At 44.0% G+C, this 17,974-nt stretch overlaps 1 protein-coding gene across 1 annotated transcript in view; it reads right to left on the bottom strand.

The window, feature by feature from the left end:
- Nucleotides 1-17,322, bottom strand: part of TGS1 (trimethylguanosine synthase 1) — a 56,432-nt gene extending 39,110 nt beyond the window's left edge. The window contains exons 1-6 of the mRNA XM_019527411.1: nucleotides 17,194-17,322; nucleotides 13,532-13,596; nucleotides 9,771-9,940; nucleotides 3,522-4,374; nucleotides 2,162-2,285; nucleotides 1,072-1,158 (exon numbers count right to left, since the gene is read on the bottom strand). Coding sequence (XP_019382956.1) covers nucleotides 1,072-1,158; nucleotides 2,162-2,285; nucleotides 3,522-4,374; nucleotides 9,771-9,940; nucleotides 13,532-13,596; nucleotides 17,194-17,306 — 1,412 coding nt within the window. The 5' untranslated portion in view covers nucleotides 17,307-17,322. The remainder of the gene's footprint in view (nucleotides 1-1,071; nucleotides 1,159-2,161; nucleotides 2,286-3,521; nucleotides 4,375-9,770; nucleotides 9,941-13,531; nucleotides 13,597-17,193) is intronic.
- Nucleotides 17,323-17,974: the final 652 nt, after the last annotated feature.

Below are 17,974 nucleotides of genomic sequence, written 5' to 3'. Positions count from 1 at the left end.
GCCCCCCCCCCCCCCCCCCCCCCCCCCTTACTTGTGGAGCTGCCATGGCTTGAAATGCTGTTGAATCTGCTGAGGCCCAGTTATATATATCACAAACTATGCATGATATTAATCTGAAGCCAAAAGGCTCTTGAGTTACTATATAGTTCAATGGGCTGAGCCCCAGCAAATTCAACAGCATTTCAATTTATACATATAGGTACACAAATGCTTCTTAAAAGTGTGTTTATGGAGTACCTGTGCTAAAACTTGCAGCAGTTTCAAAAAAGGTAAAATGCATCATTTCTGGATGAGCTAAATATATAGGTACTACATGTAAGTTACTACAGGTATGTTTATTTCAAAGTCAGTGTTTTCATATTTGTCCCTCACTTCCATGTACTCAGGGAGAACAGTGTCTGACAGTAAGGAGATGGGGGAAGCAGTTACAAAGGGAAGAAGTTTGGGGGGAGGCAGACAACAAAGGGCTGACCCCCCAGATTTATTTTCCCTGATATAGCAGTGGGAGGGGGACAAGTTTAAGGCAAACCTCCAATAATTAGATACTTAGAAAATGATAACTAATTTATACATTTTCCATATATAGAATCTAATTAATGTGGGGGATGGGGACTGCCTTACATTCAGGGTTGTATGTATTTGAGTAACTAGTAAATGGCAGAGCCTTACTCAGTAATAACACAAATGTGTGTGTTTCAATGTACATTAGTGATACCTTACAGAATTCTTGGACCAACCTACAATCAACTCCACATTAGGTGAAACCAAATCAATACCATGCACTGCCAAAGTTATAATCCATATAATTGCAAATAAAGGCTGCCTACACACATGCTCAGGGTTGGGGGCATTTTAATTAGGCATTCTCTGGAGAGCTGCTCTAATTAAAAAGCTGCAGCGTCACGTGCATTAAGCCACTGCATGTTTACAAATGGTCACGGGGTGCTTTAATTAAAGTTTATTTAATGACCTTTAAAGTGCCTTAGCCAAAGCAGCTAACATGTAAAAAAAGCCACTTTTCTGCGAAGATGTGAATTTTTTGTTAATAATGAATTTGTTTGTAAGACATACTTTTCTCCGGTACCATATTTGAGTCCTAGCAGACAACATGTTTCCTCAGGATCGGCCACAGGGTTTTCATCTGCATCCAATTCATGGCTATAAGAAACGTGGACATTGTCAGAAAGAAAAGCATTATCTCTTCTTCCCTAAGAATGAAAAGTTCTAATTACCACTGACAGATTTCATAACCTTCACTCTTACCAACATTTTTACGACCGTGTCAGTAAGAAACCCAAACAATTAAGACAGTTTAATATACCCAGCCATAGACTACATATACAATGACATTCCCATATATATAATTATGCCAATCACAATATAAACATGACCAATTCACATGAATTGTGAAAACTAGCTTTCCCTACCAAACAGTGCAAGCACTTTTCATTCCTGTGCCACAGGGATGATCAGCATGTCCTCTTAGAATAACTTCCCAGAGCAGCTCAACATATGAAGCTCTCATCCAAACGGACATATTGGAAATGTGAGACATTTCTCCAACTACTGCCTTTGCCTATTTTTCGTTACCTTGTTGCAAACAAACTTTACAAATCTGGCAAAATTAGTTCAATTACCAGCAGAGCAAGTTAAATTCTGGCTCTAGCTTCACTAAATCTTTCAGCTTTTGAGGAATTTAAGAAGAGCTGCCCATTACAGGCTTTGTAAAGTGCTAAGCATGTTGATGGTTTTGAACCACAGATGATAATTCAAGAAAACCAGTTCCTAAAAAGTTATTTGCCAATCCAGGTTCAGCAACTAAACAAGTAACAGATTATGTAATATTGTTCCCATCCCTTATTCCAGGCCAATACAAAGACAGATTTTTATGTCAAATGCATTTACACAAACAAGTATGTTCCATTCAATTTAACAGCCCCATGTAATATTTTTTATGGAATAAGACAGAGAAGAAACTTCCACCCTAGACAGAAGCTCCAACCTGCCTGGTCTGGCATTAAAGGAAGCAACCAGACTTACATAATCTCCAGAAGCCCCAGTGAAATTCAGGGTCTCATTTCCTAGATGTTCAAATACAAAGATGATATGGAAACAGGTTTCAGAAGTTAAAAAAAAAAAAAACATCTAAAGTATTACTTACCTCCTTTTGACTTTGGCATGTCTATGTTCAGGAGGCTCTTCTTCCTCTTCGCCATCTTCATTCTTATGACTCTTGTGAAAATGTCCTTCATTATTAGAATTTGGTCTAAGCGAGTCCTGTGAATCTAAAGATGTATACAGACTGCATTGTTTTTGCTTATCTAACAATCGCTTGTCTAGTTTCCAAAAATGTTTTGGGATCTTTATGTTTCATTTTTCCTTTTGCTGTGCAGTGTTATTCTGACAAATAATACTCTAGTACCAAGCGCATACAGCTTTGCTTCTATTCATCCTGAGTCACAACTATATTAATACAAATTTTGACCATTGCTACTTTGTTGTATAGGGTCTTTACCATGATGGACAATAGTAATTTTGGTGTGTCCAAACTGTCCCTGAAAATGAAAAGTTTCTATATACTACAAATTGCTTTCCCTTCCTTTTTATCTGCAAGTTAGTTAGGATTGCAATACTCTGCCTCCTCTTAATGACAGACAACAAATGCACGGATGCAGGTTGCAGAACTTGAAACAATGCAAGACAATCACACCTTCTAAAAGTAGTGGTATTTCTTGCCCTCTTCTACCCCTACCATGACTCTAGTGCAGAAACTAAGGGTGAGTTGCAGAAAGTAGAATAGAGGGTAGCGAGCAAACACTCCGAGTATTTACAGGAATAAATAGCTTCATTGTCCTTGGCAATACTTAAAAATAAATTGGTACTTATCCTAGTCATTAACTGTGGCTTGCACAACGCTACAGGCTCTATTTAATAGTTTATGATTAACAAACAGCTTATCAGGCAGAAACTAAAAGGCATGCAGGTGATATTACTTTTATAAAAACGAGATTTTCAGGTATAACTTTTTTTTGATCAGACAGAAAAGACAATGCACAGGCAGGATTGTACATCCGTAAATGCCTGCTTCTTCCCTCAGACCTAATGAATAATGCCACACATTCAAAACTTGTCTAACTTAATCCCAACCATGCAGCTGGTCCAATCAAAATCACCCTCAAAATTCTTTCACTTATTCCTTTCATTTATATCAAAGAAGCATTAATGTTATTATTTCACCACTATATCACCATTTTTCTAGTTCATTCAGGAGAGTTATGAAGATACACCTTTTACCCTAAGAACAGACACTTTCAGTAGAAAGATCTAAGAGGAGTGATATGAGGTTTCTAGTTACTTAAAGGGAAGGGAAAAGAAAAAAGAATTACTGGTAAGTAGTCAATTATTCTACAAAATACTCATTCTCCATTCATAAACTGAGCAATGAAGACAGAGCCAAGGTCAGCTCTTGTGTTATATACATCCATTTAGAGAAATATTACTAAAAATCAATCTATACTGACCTGACTGGTTTGTACTTTTATTTTCAGAAGATGCACTTCTTTTCTTGGTTCCACCATCACTAGGTTCTTTCTGGCTGGAACCACAAGGACACTGCTTTTCATTGCTAGCTGAATTGAGATTTTGATGGCCATTGTAAATTACTGATTTGCTTTGCTCCACTTCTTCTGAATTTAGATTTATTTTATTAATCCCAGAAAGTATTTCATTATGGGACTCATTACATGAACTAGGGTTTTCTTCACAATTAAGCTTGCAGGGAGGATCAGAGGGAAGAGACAAGTCTAGAACTTGACTACATTCAGCATCTGTGCTAACGAAGTCCACTTCTTGTGGATCTATTTCCACATGAGTTTCTGGGCCATCAGTACATGAGCTGTCAACACTCCACCCTTGACTTGTCCAGTAATTAAACTGTTCCCAGTAATACCAGTATTCTTCTGTATAATGCTGCTCCCACTTTTCCTTTGTGTCAGGAGAATTCCAAGGCTCAGCTACAGGCGTAGCATCTAACAACTCTAGTTCTTTGTGCTTCTCTAGCCAACTTTGCCACAAAAGGCCTTCTCCATACTCACTCCAGTACTTTTCCCATTTCTCTTTAAGTTCACTGGCTGAAGCATCACTATCAGGGGAATCTGTGGTTTTACAGTTTTCTTGAGTCAGAATCTTGTACTTGTTTATCTCCTCAGTTTGTTCTGTGGCTAAAGCTGGATCATCTGAAACAGACTGGTTAAGGTCTTCACAATCTTCTGCCCGAGTTTCCTGCATGATTTCAAACAAGTGTTTTTGACGTAATTGTTTCTTTGACATTTTCTTCTTCTTCATCTTGTTTCTCTTTCTGAAATTTTCTGTATCCTCAAATTTAAAAGAAAATATCTCATAAATGAATATTATAAATTAAAAATGTTTTATAAATTAAAAATACTACGGCCAAGTGGGTTACAAGAAAGAATTCAGGAATGTCTTCAAGACCATTTATATTACTACACCAACCCCATAATCTTTTCTGAGAGACCTAACGAATGTATTTCTTCTTTGACACATAACCTGGAGCTGAGGGTAGAAGGGGGAGGGCAAGGAAAGAAATCACCTCCTGGAAAATAAGTACTCACTGCTGACAAACAGACAGAGAGTTCCACACATGTACCCACACCCACCTTACTAAAATTATTTAATCGAGAAGATAGTACAAAGAAACAATTAATTGGGGAAGGGTGATAGAAGTAGAGTAATGGGACTGCAAAACTTGAAACTGGAGTAAACAAATGCAGCTCCATTCAGTTCAGCTAGTCTTGAACATGCAAACTATGATTTCAGGTTTGCAGCCTCCCTACACCTATAACTGAATGGAACTGTCATAGGCACACATACGATTCCCCGATATGCCAACATATTTATGACAGACCCTGAAGTTAGTTTCCTCTACAGCTGCCCTCTCATCCCCCTGGTATACCTAAGGTACATTGATGATATCTTCATAACATGGACACATGGGAAGGAAACTTTAACAACTCACACCCCTCCATCTAACCAACTTTGGAATACATATTGCAGCAGATTCATTTCCTAGACACTACAGTGAAGGTTTGCAATGGCCACATCCCCCACCACTTAGTATCAGAAACCAAATGCCACAGCTACCTTCACACCACCAGCTTTCATCCCCCACTTACCACTAGATCCATCGTCTACAGCCGAGCTCTAAGTCATGACGGAATCTACTCTGAACCCATTGACTAGGATGAACACCTTAAGGATCCGGACGGAGCACACTCCTACAGTTACAATACAAAGCCAAAACTGTAGCCACTCAAATCAATAAAGCCAGACTCAGACCATAATTTGACCTGCTACAATATCAACCCTGGTATAGCAGAGGACCCCTACCCCTGCTATTAGAAGTGGGTGGGTGCAGTGCTACAGAGAGGCTAGCTGCAAAGTTGTAAGTCTGTTGCCAGGAGAGACAGGTAGCAAGTATAGGTTGTAGAGAGGCAGGCATGGGCTGATTGGCTCAGATAGGGCCCCAAGGTAGTTTGTTGAGAAGGATGAGTGAGGCATGGGTATGGTTATGAGGGAGTCTGGAAGCCACAATTACAGCACCTAAAATGATCAGGGATTGTAGAGACAATATTAGGGACAAGAGGGCCACTGGTGCTGGCAGGACACAAGTGATGCCTGCTAGGCATAGCCCAAGGGTTCAGGACCTGTGACACTGAGACAGGGTTGGCAGACCCAGAGAGAAGTACAGCGAGGAGGACCCAGAGCCAAGAACAAGGACAAAGGAATAACACTTTGCTCAGTCATGGACTGCGGCCAGAACATGGCTTCTCAGGAATGAACAAGGCAGAATAAAGGACCCAAAACTTACTCTGATATCTGAGGACAGCCTCCCATATTTATTACTTAGACATCAAGGCATGGCAGGGGAGCACAGGACAGTGGGCCAAAAGATCAGTGTGCCAGGACAGGGTTGGAGTGGCCACAACTATGTGCCGCAGGCCGATCCTGTCACAAGGGACAATGACAACAGGATCCTTCTGGTTGTTACCTATTTCCCTCCAGCGTGAACACCTTAGGCAGATCATGAATTAACTCCAATTCCACCTGGAAAAGGACGGCCACCTCAAGCTAGCCATTGAAGCCAACCCTGTCTTACAGATAGCACCCTGAGCATCAAATGGAACCTCTCAAGCAACAGACTAACTGCCATCCTCACAGAGGCACCAGGCTATGCAATGGACCCAATCCACTACCTCAATACAGACCACATCGGTGGACTGAATAACAAGGAGTACAAGATCCAAGGTGCATTCCCCTGCCATATATGCCATCACCTGCTTAAAATGCCTGTCTGCTACGGAATAAGATTGTACATCAGACAGACAGGGTGCTCTCTACATTTAAGAATGCACAAACAACAATCTGACATCAGCTGCAGAAAGACACAAAGGCTTGTAGGAGAACAATTTAACCTCCCTGGACAGGCCATTGCTGACCTCAGGATTGCTGTTCTCAGGCAGAAAAAATTTGAAAAATATAGTTTGAACAAGGAACTGCAGAACAAGAAATCATCTACAAACTGGACTGCGAAGTATGGTTTAAACAGGGACTACAGTTCTCATTACCTGGCTTTTGTGAACCCTTTGTTCCTATGGGTTCTTTGTACACCTCCCTCAGCAATCCCTCTCACTCCTCCCCCTGCCCCTTCCCCTCCATACTGCTTTTCCACCTATTGTATTCCAATTAATCATTCCATTTCACACTCTGCTCTATACCATCCTTTCACAGCATCTGATGAAGTGAATTTGGGTTCATGAAAGCTTGTGCTTTCTCTCTCTCTCTCTCTCTATATATAAATCATTCAGTTAGTCTGTAAAGGTATCTACCCTGCCTTCTAGCTTAAGAATCGTAAGAGATGAAATATCCATTTTGTTAATATCTGACAGCAAGTCTTGGTCTAGATTCATAGACTGTAAGGGGCTGGAAGGGACCTCGCAAGATCATTGGGTCCAGGCCTGCTGCACTAGGCAGGAAAGACAACAGGGGTCAGGTGATCCCAGCTAGGTGACCATCCAGTCTCCTCTTGAAGATATTCAGAGTAGGCTGTTGCACCACGTTTGGAGGAAGTTTATTCCATAGTCTGGGCACTCTGACTGTGAAGAAGTTTTTCCTAATGTTAAGCCTGAAACGGTCTTCCAGGAGCTTGTGGCCATTACTTCTGGTTTTTCCCAAGGGTGCCCTGGTGAACAGTTGTTCACAGAGCCCTTGAAGTATTCCCCTGATGTAGCTGGAAGCTGCTACCAATTCCCCTGTCAGCCTTCTCTTCTTTAGGCTGAAGAGTCCCAAGTCCCTCAGCTCTTCCTGGTATAGCTTGCCTTGCAAATCCCTGATCATACAGGTGTGGCCTTCTCTGGACTCTCTCAAGCTTCTCCATGCTTTGTTGAAGTGCAGCACCCAGAACTGGACGCAGTACTCCAGCTGCAGTCTCACCAATGCCTAGTAAAGTGGTAGAATCACATCCCTGGTTTTGCTTGAGATGTGTTGGTCAATGCACGTCGTGCAGTACTGTTTGCCCTGCTGGCTACAGTATTGCACTGGCAGCTCATGTTCATACTATGGTCTATTATTACCTCTAGATCCCTTTCAGTCGCGGTGCTAGTCAGTTTGGCACCACTGAGTGTGTAAGTATGCTGGGGACTGTTCATCCTCAGATGGGGCACCTGACACTTCTCAATGTTGAACTTCATCTGGTTCCAATCCCCCCAACTTGTTAACTTGTCTAGGTCTACCTGCATCTGCAGCCTATCTTCAAGCGAGACCACCTTCTCCCTAACTTGGTGTCGTCTGAGAATTTGGCCACTGAGATCTTTACCCTTACATCCAAATCATTGATAAAGATGTTGAAAAGCACTGGACCAAGCACTGACCCCTGAAGGACACCATTGGCCACTTCTCACCAGGATGACAGATCCATTCATGAAAACTCTCTGGGTCCTACCCTGCAGCCAGCTTCCTATCCACCTGACTGTCAAGCATTTAAGCCCACAATCCTTCAATTTTTCTGTGAGAACATCTTGGGATACCAGATCAAAGGCTTTTTAGAAGTCTAGGTATACAATGTCGACCTTCTCCCTCTTGTCCAGTGGCGAGTTACCTGATCTAAATCTGCCAAACTACTAAAACTTGTCAGTAAAGGGTAAACAGAACAAGCTTGTGTTATGCTAAGCACAGTTTACCATGATCAAACACTACACCAATGAAAAATTAAGGATCATCACATTCCTTTATTAAATTAATTCTCAGAAACACTTGTCAGCTGCAAATGTTAAGTTTCCTTATGTTGAAAAAGGAGCTTCAAAATTCACTTGAATTTATGACTGAACTTTCAAGATGATTGGGACAATTGATGTTCAAGTTTTTAAATTAGAAGTTCAGCTAGAAATGGCTTGAATTATAATGCCTTCATCCAAACGCTGCTAAAGAAAGCTTGCAAGGCTGTATACACACATTCAAATGATCTGGAAGAATTCTTCCAGATTTATTCTCTTGGTAGAGAAACTTACCCAGAGCTGTGTGTAGACATTTGAATGCCAAGGCCCTGAAGAATGGGGAGCTTGTAGTGCTGAAACTGTGTGGGTGGGGTGGGGAAGACATTTGTGCACCTATCTCAGCTGGTGTACAAGCTCCCTTAGCCTGCCTGGAGATAGATGGCAGCAGTATATAGGGCCCTGACAGCTGTCTTGGACTGCCCAAGGTCATCCTGCGTTTCCCTACAGCACAAGATGCAGATTGTGATGGGGCTGTGTTCTGCTTCCTGCTGAAGCAGCAGATCCAGTGACCAACACACTGTCTCCAGGGGTCGGGGGGGAGTGGGGAAGGTGCTGAAGGACTATGCTGTCTTCTGGCAGAAGCCACATGTACAGACATTTGCTCTCCTAGGAGCAACTCTCTTGGGAATGATTTAACCTTGGTTGTTCCCAGGTTATTTTTCTCCTGGTACAGTCATTTTTACTCTGGAAGAAAAAGCCTGAACATCTGTACATGTGATGTTTCTCCAAGGAGAGTAGTGACTCTCCCAGGAGAAAATGAATGTCTGTACAAAGGCTTATTTATATTTTCTTAACACCCAACTGTTACCTAACTAAGCTATTTTTGCAAGTATCTCAGGAATTACTTATATTTGTGATCCAAACTTTTCTATTACAAGTCTGGGGGAAAAAACCCAGCCCAAAATCCCAATACACGTGACAGTTTTTAATCAAACCTATTTCTTCACATTACTTGCAGCCACTTCAGAAACACAAGCTGGACCAACAAAATTTGTTGGCAAGATTTGTGCCAATCTTTCAATCATAATACTTCTCTTACAGCTGTCCTACCAGACTCCGTATTAACATGTAAAACACTGCTTACTCTCATCACTGCCCTGTTTAAAAATGTACGTTTGTTTTGCATCCAAGTATTTTGTAATACCATGTACAGTTTAATTCAAAGCTAGGGTGCCACTTGTTTGTGTTGTCATGTGTGCAGCATGGTTTTTAAAGCACATGGCCTTTGTTCTATTTATTCACAATCTGGTTCATCTGATAAATGAATCAGGCCCTGATCCTGCAAGGTGCTCTATACTGACCCTCCCTTCACCTGTGAGGAGACAAACCACACAGGATTTAGGTTAGGTTTATGACATATTTACATGGCAGTCACAAAGCTCAGGTTGAGATACCAAGAAAGAGAAGTAAAATGGGTTTTACCACAAATTCCTTGAGAGCTGACTGTCCACCAAACTGAAGTGGTAGCCCCATATGCCTCATTAGTTCAGCCTCTGAGTCTAGTTCAGCCTCATCTGGGCCCAAGGCATGATTGCTATTTGAATCTTCTGTCACATTGGGATGATTATCCTCCTCTTCTTTTTCTTCCTCAGCTAACAGAGGAAAAAGTAACAAGCTATATTAAGTTATCAAACAAAACCTGTGCAAACATGTAAACAAAATATTAAGAGACAGCAAAGGAAGAAAATGTTTCACAGGACTTCCTATGACATGCAAATATAACACTAAAATTCCGGGGAAAGGGCTGGTTGCTTTATCAGTGTATTATGAGAGGGTCAACAAAGCTCATATAATATTACAAAACACAGTATACCAAAAATGCCAATAAATAATCTAACAAATCTTGCTTAGTGCCCAAGTCACTGTTTGCTTTTCTCTCACTCCTTTTAAATAAATAAGGCTGACAATTACAGATATGCATAATGTTACAAAAATAATTGAGCAAAGAGGCACTACATATTAATATGGTTTATTAAATACTGAATTTGTGATTCTGTAGAGAAAACTGGTTCATGGATATTTAATAAAGCATATGTAGCTCAGGATATAATTACAACTGAGTTAACAAGGAACACCAAGTTATTTACTAAAATGCGCTTTCTAGGCATTAATTAGTGAGTATACCAAAACATAGTTATGTGCATAAAACAAAAACAGGTGTCTCAATTCCTGACACTTTTACCATTCTGCCTTCTCATCATCTCATCTCACAAGCCTTTTCACAACATTTTTTGCTCTTCCTGTCTCTCTCAGCCTAGCCGCCGAAGTAGTTGCCTACTAGAACTCACGACTTTCTAAACCAGTTAATCTTTACATTGCCAACCTGTCCTGCCTTCAGCCTGTATGGAAGGCTTAATTTCAAGGGACTCATTAATGGGGGCATAAAGTCATAGAGAAGAGCTGAAAGGGACCTCTAGAGGTTACCTACTCCAACTTCCCATTTAAGGCAGGATCATCCCTATCCCAACTATCCTATACAATCCATAATCTAAACACGTTACATAAGACTACCATCAACCCTGACACAACACAGACCGAACACCCTAACCTGGCACAAGTAAATCAGGGGAACCACAGCAGCCAATGTCCTGCTTCTATGAAACTCTAACCCCAACCCTCCCCTACCAGAAGGCAACCCCCCATAGTTGGTACCAATGTGGACATGAGGTCAAATTCCTTCTTGACCCCAAATATAGTGATCGGTTTGATTCTGAACAAAGGGGCAAGACTATCTTGTCAGGAAGCTCCAGCTCATGTCCCACCAGAAGCACTGATACACCCTAGTCAAAGTCCCCAGCCTTGGCTGTAGCTAATACCCAATGCCTCTGAGGAAGGTTTAAAAACACCCTGACATGTAGCAGAAAGCGGAGGAGAGAAGAGGGAAAAAGCAAAGGCCAGACGCATGGGAAACAGAACACAGGCATAACTAAGCCTAGATCATTCCTGACCAGTGGCTGTCCAACCTCTTCTTGAACGCCTCCAGTGATGGAGAGTCTACAACTTCCCTAGGCCGTCTCTTTAGCAAAGAAGTGTTTCTGGATATCAAAACTAAACTTACTTTGCTGTAACTTCAAGCCATTGGTCCACATCCTCCTCTCTGCAACAGGAGAGACAAGGTGCTTTCCCTCTTTTTCATGGTAGCCCTTCAGGTATTTGAACACTATTACGTCCGCTCTTAAGCACCTTTTCTGCAAGCTGAACATGCCCAGCTCCTTCAGCCTCTCTTCATGACTTGCTTTTCAAGCCCTTTTATCATCTTTGTCACCCGCCTCTGGACTCTAACTTTTCCACATCCTTTTTAAAATGTGGAGCCCAGAACCGCACGCAGCACTCCAGATGAGGCCTAACCAGTGCCAAGTAAAAAGGCATGATCACTTCTAATGTCAGTTCATGTTTCTATTGGTGCAGGACAAAACTGCATTCACCTTTTGCGCAGCTGCATCACAAGACTCATACTTAGTCTATAATCTACCAAGACTTCCAAATCCAACTAAGTGTCATCCATTTTATATTTGTTTTTGATTATTCCTCCCAAAGTGTAGCACCTTGTATTTGTCTGCATTCAAATTCATCTGTTAGCTCTAGCTCAACTTTCCAACCTGTCAGGATCCTTCTGAACAGGCCTCACATTCTCCACCATTTGCAATCCTCTGCAAACTTGCTCAAGCTCTCAATTCCAGAATTCAAATCATTAATAAACACAATGAGCAGCACTGGTCCAGGAAAGACCCCTATGGTATTCTACTTGAAACCTCCTGCTACTCTGCTCTGACATGAACCCATTAATAATTACCCTTTGCTTATGGCTATTGATCCAGTTATCTATCTATCCTGTAGTACTTTTATCCAGCCCACATTTCTTCAATTAGCTTATGAGAAGGTTGCGCAGGACTTTGTCTAAAGCCTTGCTGATGTCCAGATACACTATATCCACTGCAATACCTTCATCTACTCAAGTAGTTACTTTCTAAAAGGAGATCAGGTTTGTTTGACAATTTGGTTTCTATAAATCCATGCTGACTGTATGTGATCAGCTTGTCATCCTGCAGATGCCTGCAAATGGCCTTCCTTAGGATATACTCCAATAACTTTCTGGGTATTGAGGTGAGGCTCTGTAGTTCCCTGGATCCTTCTTTTTGCCTTTTTCAGTTCTCTGGTACCTGGCCCATCTGCCATGACTTCTTGAAGATCACTGCCAAAGGCTCCATGATCTCTGCCAGTTCCTTCAGGACCCTGGGATGAAGTTCATCCAGCCCTGCCGACTTTGAATTCTTCCAGGCCAAACAAAAGCTCTTTGACAGTCTCTTTTGTTATCTCCTCCATCATCTTGTCCCCTCCTTATCCAGATGATCCCTGGCTGCAGCTTTATTTTTTTTTGTGAAGACTGAAGTGAAATAGTGTTAAATAGATCTTCCTTCTTTGTATCTTCAGTTAGGAGTCCCCCCTAGCTTGTTAACAGAGGACCCACAACTTCCTTGGGCCTCCTTTTCTGGCCAGCATATTTCTAGAATGTCTTCTTGTTGTCCTTAACCTCCTCTGCCAGTTGCATCTTATTATTTATCTTTGCCTTCCAGATTTTGTCCCTGCGGGTTCTTGTTATTTCCTGGTATGCTTCTCTGGTGACCAGATCATTCTCCCATTGCCTGTATGTTTCCTGTTTGCATTTGAGGCATTTTAGAAGCTCCTTGTGCAGCCATATTGGTCTCTTACCGTTCTTGTGCTTTGATTGTATCTGGACAGTTTCTTGTTATGCTTTCAATACTGTGCTCTTTAGAAGCTCCAGCCCTCCTTAGTGCCTTTATTTTTTAATCTGTCCTCCCATGACACCCACTATGCCTATTAACTCCTTGAGCTGGATGGACTCTGCCTGATTAGGGAGTCCAAAGGACAAAAGTCAAGCAGCATGGGGGGAGGAGGGGAGCTGAAATAGTCAAAACACAGTATAATTATTATTTCAATGTAAAATCTTAAAAAAAAGAAAATCAGCTACTTTTAGAAAAAAATAAGGAATCATAAATCAGAAATAAGGATTCAAATATGGACTAGTGTTATTCAGCACTCCCAGAGCCTGAATGACCAATGTAATTGTAATTATGCAAATATTATCAACCAATTTCATTACTAATTCAAGTAGCCAAAATAAGATCTATCCCCAAATTTTCTAACTATGAGTTAGACCTTACCTGTACTGTCACTGACATCTTTGACATAAAATCCCTTTAATCCTAGTTTATATAATTTTCGATCCCTGTAAAACAAGTGGAAAAAAATGGAAGCACTGAAGCACATTGTTATCATTAAATACGTAAAATATATAAACAAATAGAAAAACAAGAAAGCGAAAAGAGAAGGCAACATACCAGAGACTGATGAATAACAAAATATACCTGTATGAAGAAGATGAGCAGAAAATACAAGTTGTATGAAGACCTAAAATGTGGGGCTTTATATCCTGAATACATCTATTCAGGTACTACTTAACTTTACAGGTGCCAAGACCCTGCAAGGCACCACTGTTTTTATTTTTTTTAATTCTAACAATACCAAAAGCTGTGTTTGTACACATGTCCTAAAGTGCCTCAGTGATGACACACCTAATAGGCTAAGCATCTACAACTGAGATCCACACACTATACATTCCTTGGCCTGTCACCTCCACCTGCTAGGCACTTCTAGGCCATATACACTGGATTGGGCCCTGTACAAAACAGAAGGCATGGCTGCATTGATTGCAGCTGTAAGCTTCCAGTTAGATGATAACTCAGTGGTCGCAGCACTCACCCAAGACATGTGAGACTCAGGTTCAGTTCTCAAAGGAAAGAACAAGCCAACACATCCTAGGAGGTGTCCTGTGACTAGCAGAGTACTTTGAACAAGAAAGTCTCAGTCTTCAAAGCTGAACCTGTTCTACTGCCTCTAAGTGACTTAAAAATGTACCTAGCCAGAAGAAAGAGAGAGCACAACACGGAACAGAATTCTGTAGAAAGTAGAGCACTTACCGAAGTGAGGGGAACTTAGGTTCCAGACCTTATCCCAGGGGCAACCAAATTAGGACCTGCAGGCTGGATCTGGCCTGCATAACTGTGTTATGTGGCCCATAGGGCTCCCCACAGATCCAGAAATATAGGTGTTTAGAGCAAGGGTGGGCAAAAAATGGCTCATGGGCTGGATATGGACCACCAAAGATTTTTATCCAGCCTATGGCAGGTCCCCTAGTTCCACCCAGCCCAGACGCAGGGGACAGCCCAGGCGATGGTGCATTTGGCTGGTTCTGCTGCCTCCAGGCGTGCAGCAGGTCTGCAGAGGTGAGACGGTCAGACTCAGCTTCCCAGTAGCCCTGGTGGCAGCAGTTCCTTCTGGTGGTTGCTGCCAGTATCCCTGTTGCCACCAGACCAGGTCCTGTTGCTTGGACACCCCAATCTGTCTAGCCTGAACCAACTGCCAGGGCCGCTGGACAGAGCAGGTAGGCAGAGTCTCCAAGGAGAACGTCCCAGGACCCCAAAAGCAGGGTGGGTAGATGGGATAGGCCTGCAGGTGGACAGGGAGCAGTGTCCAGGAACAGGGCAGGCAGGAAGGGCCAGAGCTGGGATTGCAGGATGGTGACAGTGTGGGGCCAGGGCCTGGGGCAGAGCCACAAACCACTCTCCACATGTCCCTGCAACAGGTGGCAGTTTCACAGGCAAAGGCATGTGGGGAGCAGAACACAGATCTGCCCTGGGCCCAGGCCCTGGTCCTGCAGTGTCACAGCCCTGTGATCATGGCTGTGGCCCTCCCCACCATTCTGCTCCTGGATGTTGCTCCCTGCCTGTCTGTGGCCCCATCCCATCCACACTTGTGACCTACCTGTGGGGTGTTCCTCTCACCACACCAGGTTAGCACACCCCCCACCCCAGCCTTGAACACCTCACCAAAACTCCCTAAGTGGCCTTCCAGCACAAAACAGAGTGGTGGCAGCATTAATTGCTACAGCTCCCAGTGCTACAACAATTAATGTTGCTGCTGCTCATCTTGCTAACAAATTTCCAGACCCCTGAAGAACAGTGTAGGTTGAATCTGAAGTATGGAGCTACATCATCTGGTCCACAGGACTGCTTACAGAGGCAAAAATTTAGCAGCAGAAAGAGTGGTGGCTGCCACAACTCCAGAAGTTTCAGCAATTAATGCTGCCACTGCCAAATTCCTGCCCCATGAGCCAGATGACATCTACATGCTCTGGATATGACCTGCATACTGGCCCTGCACTCAGAAACTGGCCTATGGGGCTGGATGAGTTAGATAAAAATGTCAGTGATGCCTCAGAGGAACAATCCATGCAGCAGACTGGAACCGAGCACGCCTCGCTTCCAAGTGAGTGCGCAAACTCTTGGCCAGAAATGCTATCTCCTTCGCACCCAGAGGTCTTTCATTCTTAGTACAGTGTGAAAGAGCTTCAACCAGAAGGGTTGAGAAGTTTCCCAACACAGAAGTGCCTATGGACTAATACAGCAGTTTTCAAAATAGGATATGCAGCACTTTGCCAGGGGGCATATGGCTGAATTTGAATAATGGCAGTGGAGCTTCTGACTGGCCAGCGCATGGTGAATAAGAGCATTGCCACATGTTGACACTGGTGTTGACAGTCAAGGAATGGGTATGCAGCGACACTGGCTGCTGGGGATAGGAGCAGAAATATTCTGTAGGTAAAAAGGTACATGGCCAAAAGAAGACTGAAAACCTGGCCTACAAGACAGACATTCAGCTTTAATGGAATCAAACATATCCCTAGAAGGGAAGGAAATGAATCCTGGGTCTCCCAGACCCGGGGAGCATGTTCTAACCACTGAGTTATCATATAAAAGGGGGTACCAGCACCATCTCTTCCTGCTCTTTTTTAAATGGGACACCAAAGCCATTCTTGAGCAGAGGCCTCAGCACCTAAAGCTTTTGGGCTGCAAATCCAGAGTGGGAGGAGACACCTGTCCCAGAAAGGGGCAGGCTTTAGGACATGCCCCGCCCTCAGTGTTTCCTTACAGACCAGCTTGCGGAGGCTCCTGCTCATTACAGTGAACTTTTCTGATCCTGTACTGAAACACCTGATAGTCCCTTATGATATGCTGTTGTGGGACATGGACCAGAGCCCATCAAGTAGAGGTATAAGCCTCCTTGGTGAGCGGGGTCACTAAGGGCACATCCCTGATTGTTTGGAACAACTGAAAGACAAAAGAGGCAGGAGTAGGGGTCACAGGTTCACACCAAGTGCACCAAGGTGGGACACTGAGCAGAGCACCAGACAGCACCCACTGGCCCTCAAACGAGGGCAAGGAGCCAGAGGACACTGTCTAGTGAGACTCTATCCAGAGACACGACTAGAACAGAGACAGGAAAACAGCTACGCAGTCCCTGATGGTTTCCCTGGTGGCAGCCTCCTTCCTGGGGAGGTATATTGCCAGCTTGGCTAGGGCCAGGAGGAGGTTAATCAGGAGGTCTTGGGACTCCGTGGAGCCTCGCAACAGAGCAGGCAAAACGCTCGTGCCCGGTGCATGCCCATTATTTGGCTGCGCACTGCACAGGATGCACAAAACCCAGCTGCGCTGTGAGGGATCCCATGGAGATATGCTCGCGCTCCCAGGGTGGCTATTGCAGCATCGTTCTCCGAGAGCCTCGGGGCTCTTCAGCGCGGCACTGTGGTGGCCTCGGCTCCGGGGGCCCCCTTGGCTCGCAGACCCTGTCCCGGGCACCCGGCGGCCGCGGGCAAACACCCGCCACCTTCGCCCCCGGGCCCAGCGCAGAGACCGGGGACAGCAGCGCTACCCGCTGTGAAACGACTGGGCCGCCTGGCGCCAGGCCCAGCAGGGGCCATACTCACTCGACGAAGGCCCGCGAGCAGCGGCACAGGATGCAGCCGGCCGCCCCCGCCTCCAGCACCAGCTCGGCCACCACCAGGCTCCTCATCTCGCGCGCAGAGAGCAGCAGGCGCATCCCCTCCCGCCGCACACGCGCAGCACGCGTCCCTTCCGCCGGAAGTGACCACGGGGCGCCCTGCTCAATGCGGCCCGGGCGCTTCCGGCTGCGCGGTCTTGCAGCGGTTGGTGGGCTTCGGCTGTCTCCCGGCACAGCTGGGTGCGCACGGGGGTTACCGCAGCCCCGGGGGCCGCTGGCACGAAAGGCGAGACGACGACTTCGCTTCAGTTCAGCGCCTCACGGCATCGTTTGGGAATGATTCAACAAACTTCCTTAAATTAATCAATGCTGAACCGGTTTCATGGGCAGACAAGGTTCTTGGGGTTACTCTGATGTCTTGTATTAGACCAAGTGAAATAGTTGGGAAAGAAGTCTTCTGTGCAAGCTTTCAGGTGCCAAAAAAAGAAAGCTTGCAAAGAAGAATTTCTCCAACTCTTTTAGTTGGTTTAATAAAAATTATCGGCTTGACCCAAAGAATCTTGTCTGCCCATGTCCTCAGACCAACGCGGCTACCAACGACCCCAGAACCTCTTTCATGGGTTTTTTTCACCATTGTGAACTAATGCTGAATTATTCTAATAAACTCAGCACGATAAACTACTTACACTTAGGTGCAAATGCAACCACTGAGAGGTCCTTATGTCATCTGCCTTCCCACGTAAAAACAATAGATGTTAGAAGTGAAA

This window comes from Gavialis gangeticus, unplaced genomic scaffold (genome assembly GCF_001723915.1).
Source record: "Gavialis gangeticus isolate Ggan-Ray unplaced genomic scaffold, GavGan_comp1, whole genome shotgun sequence".
Taxonomy (NCBI): domain Eukaryota; kingdom Metazoa; phylum Chordata; order Crocodylia; family Gavialidae; genus Gavialis; species Gavialis gangeticus.
Note: the sequence above shows the minus strand (reverse complement) of the source record. Positions and strands in the feature narration are given on the sequence as shown.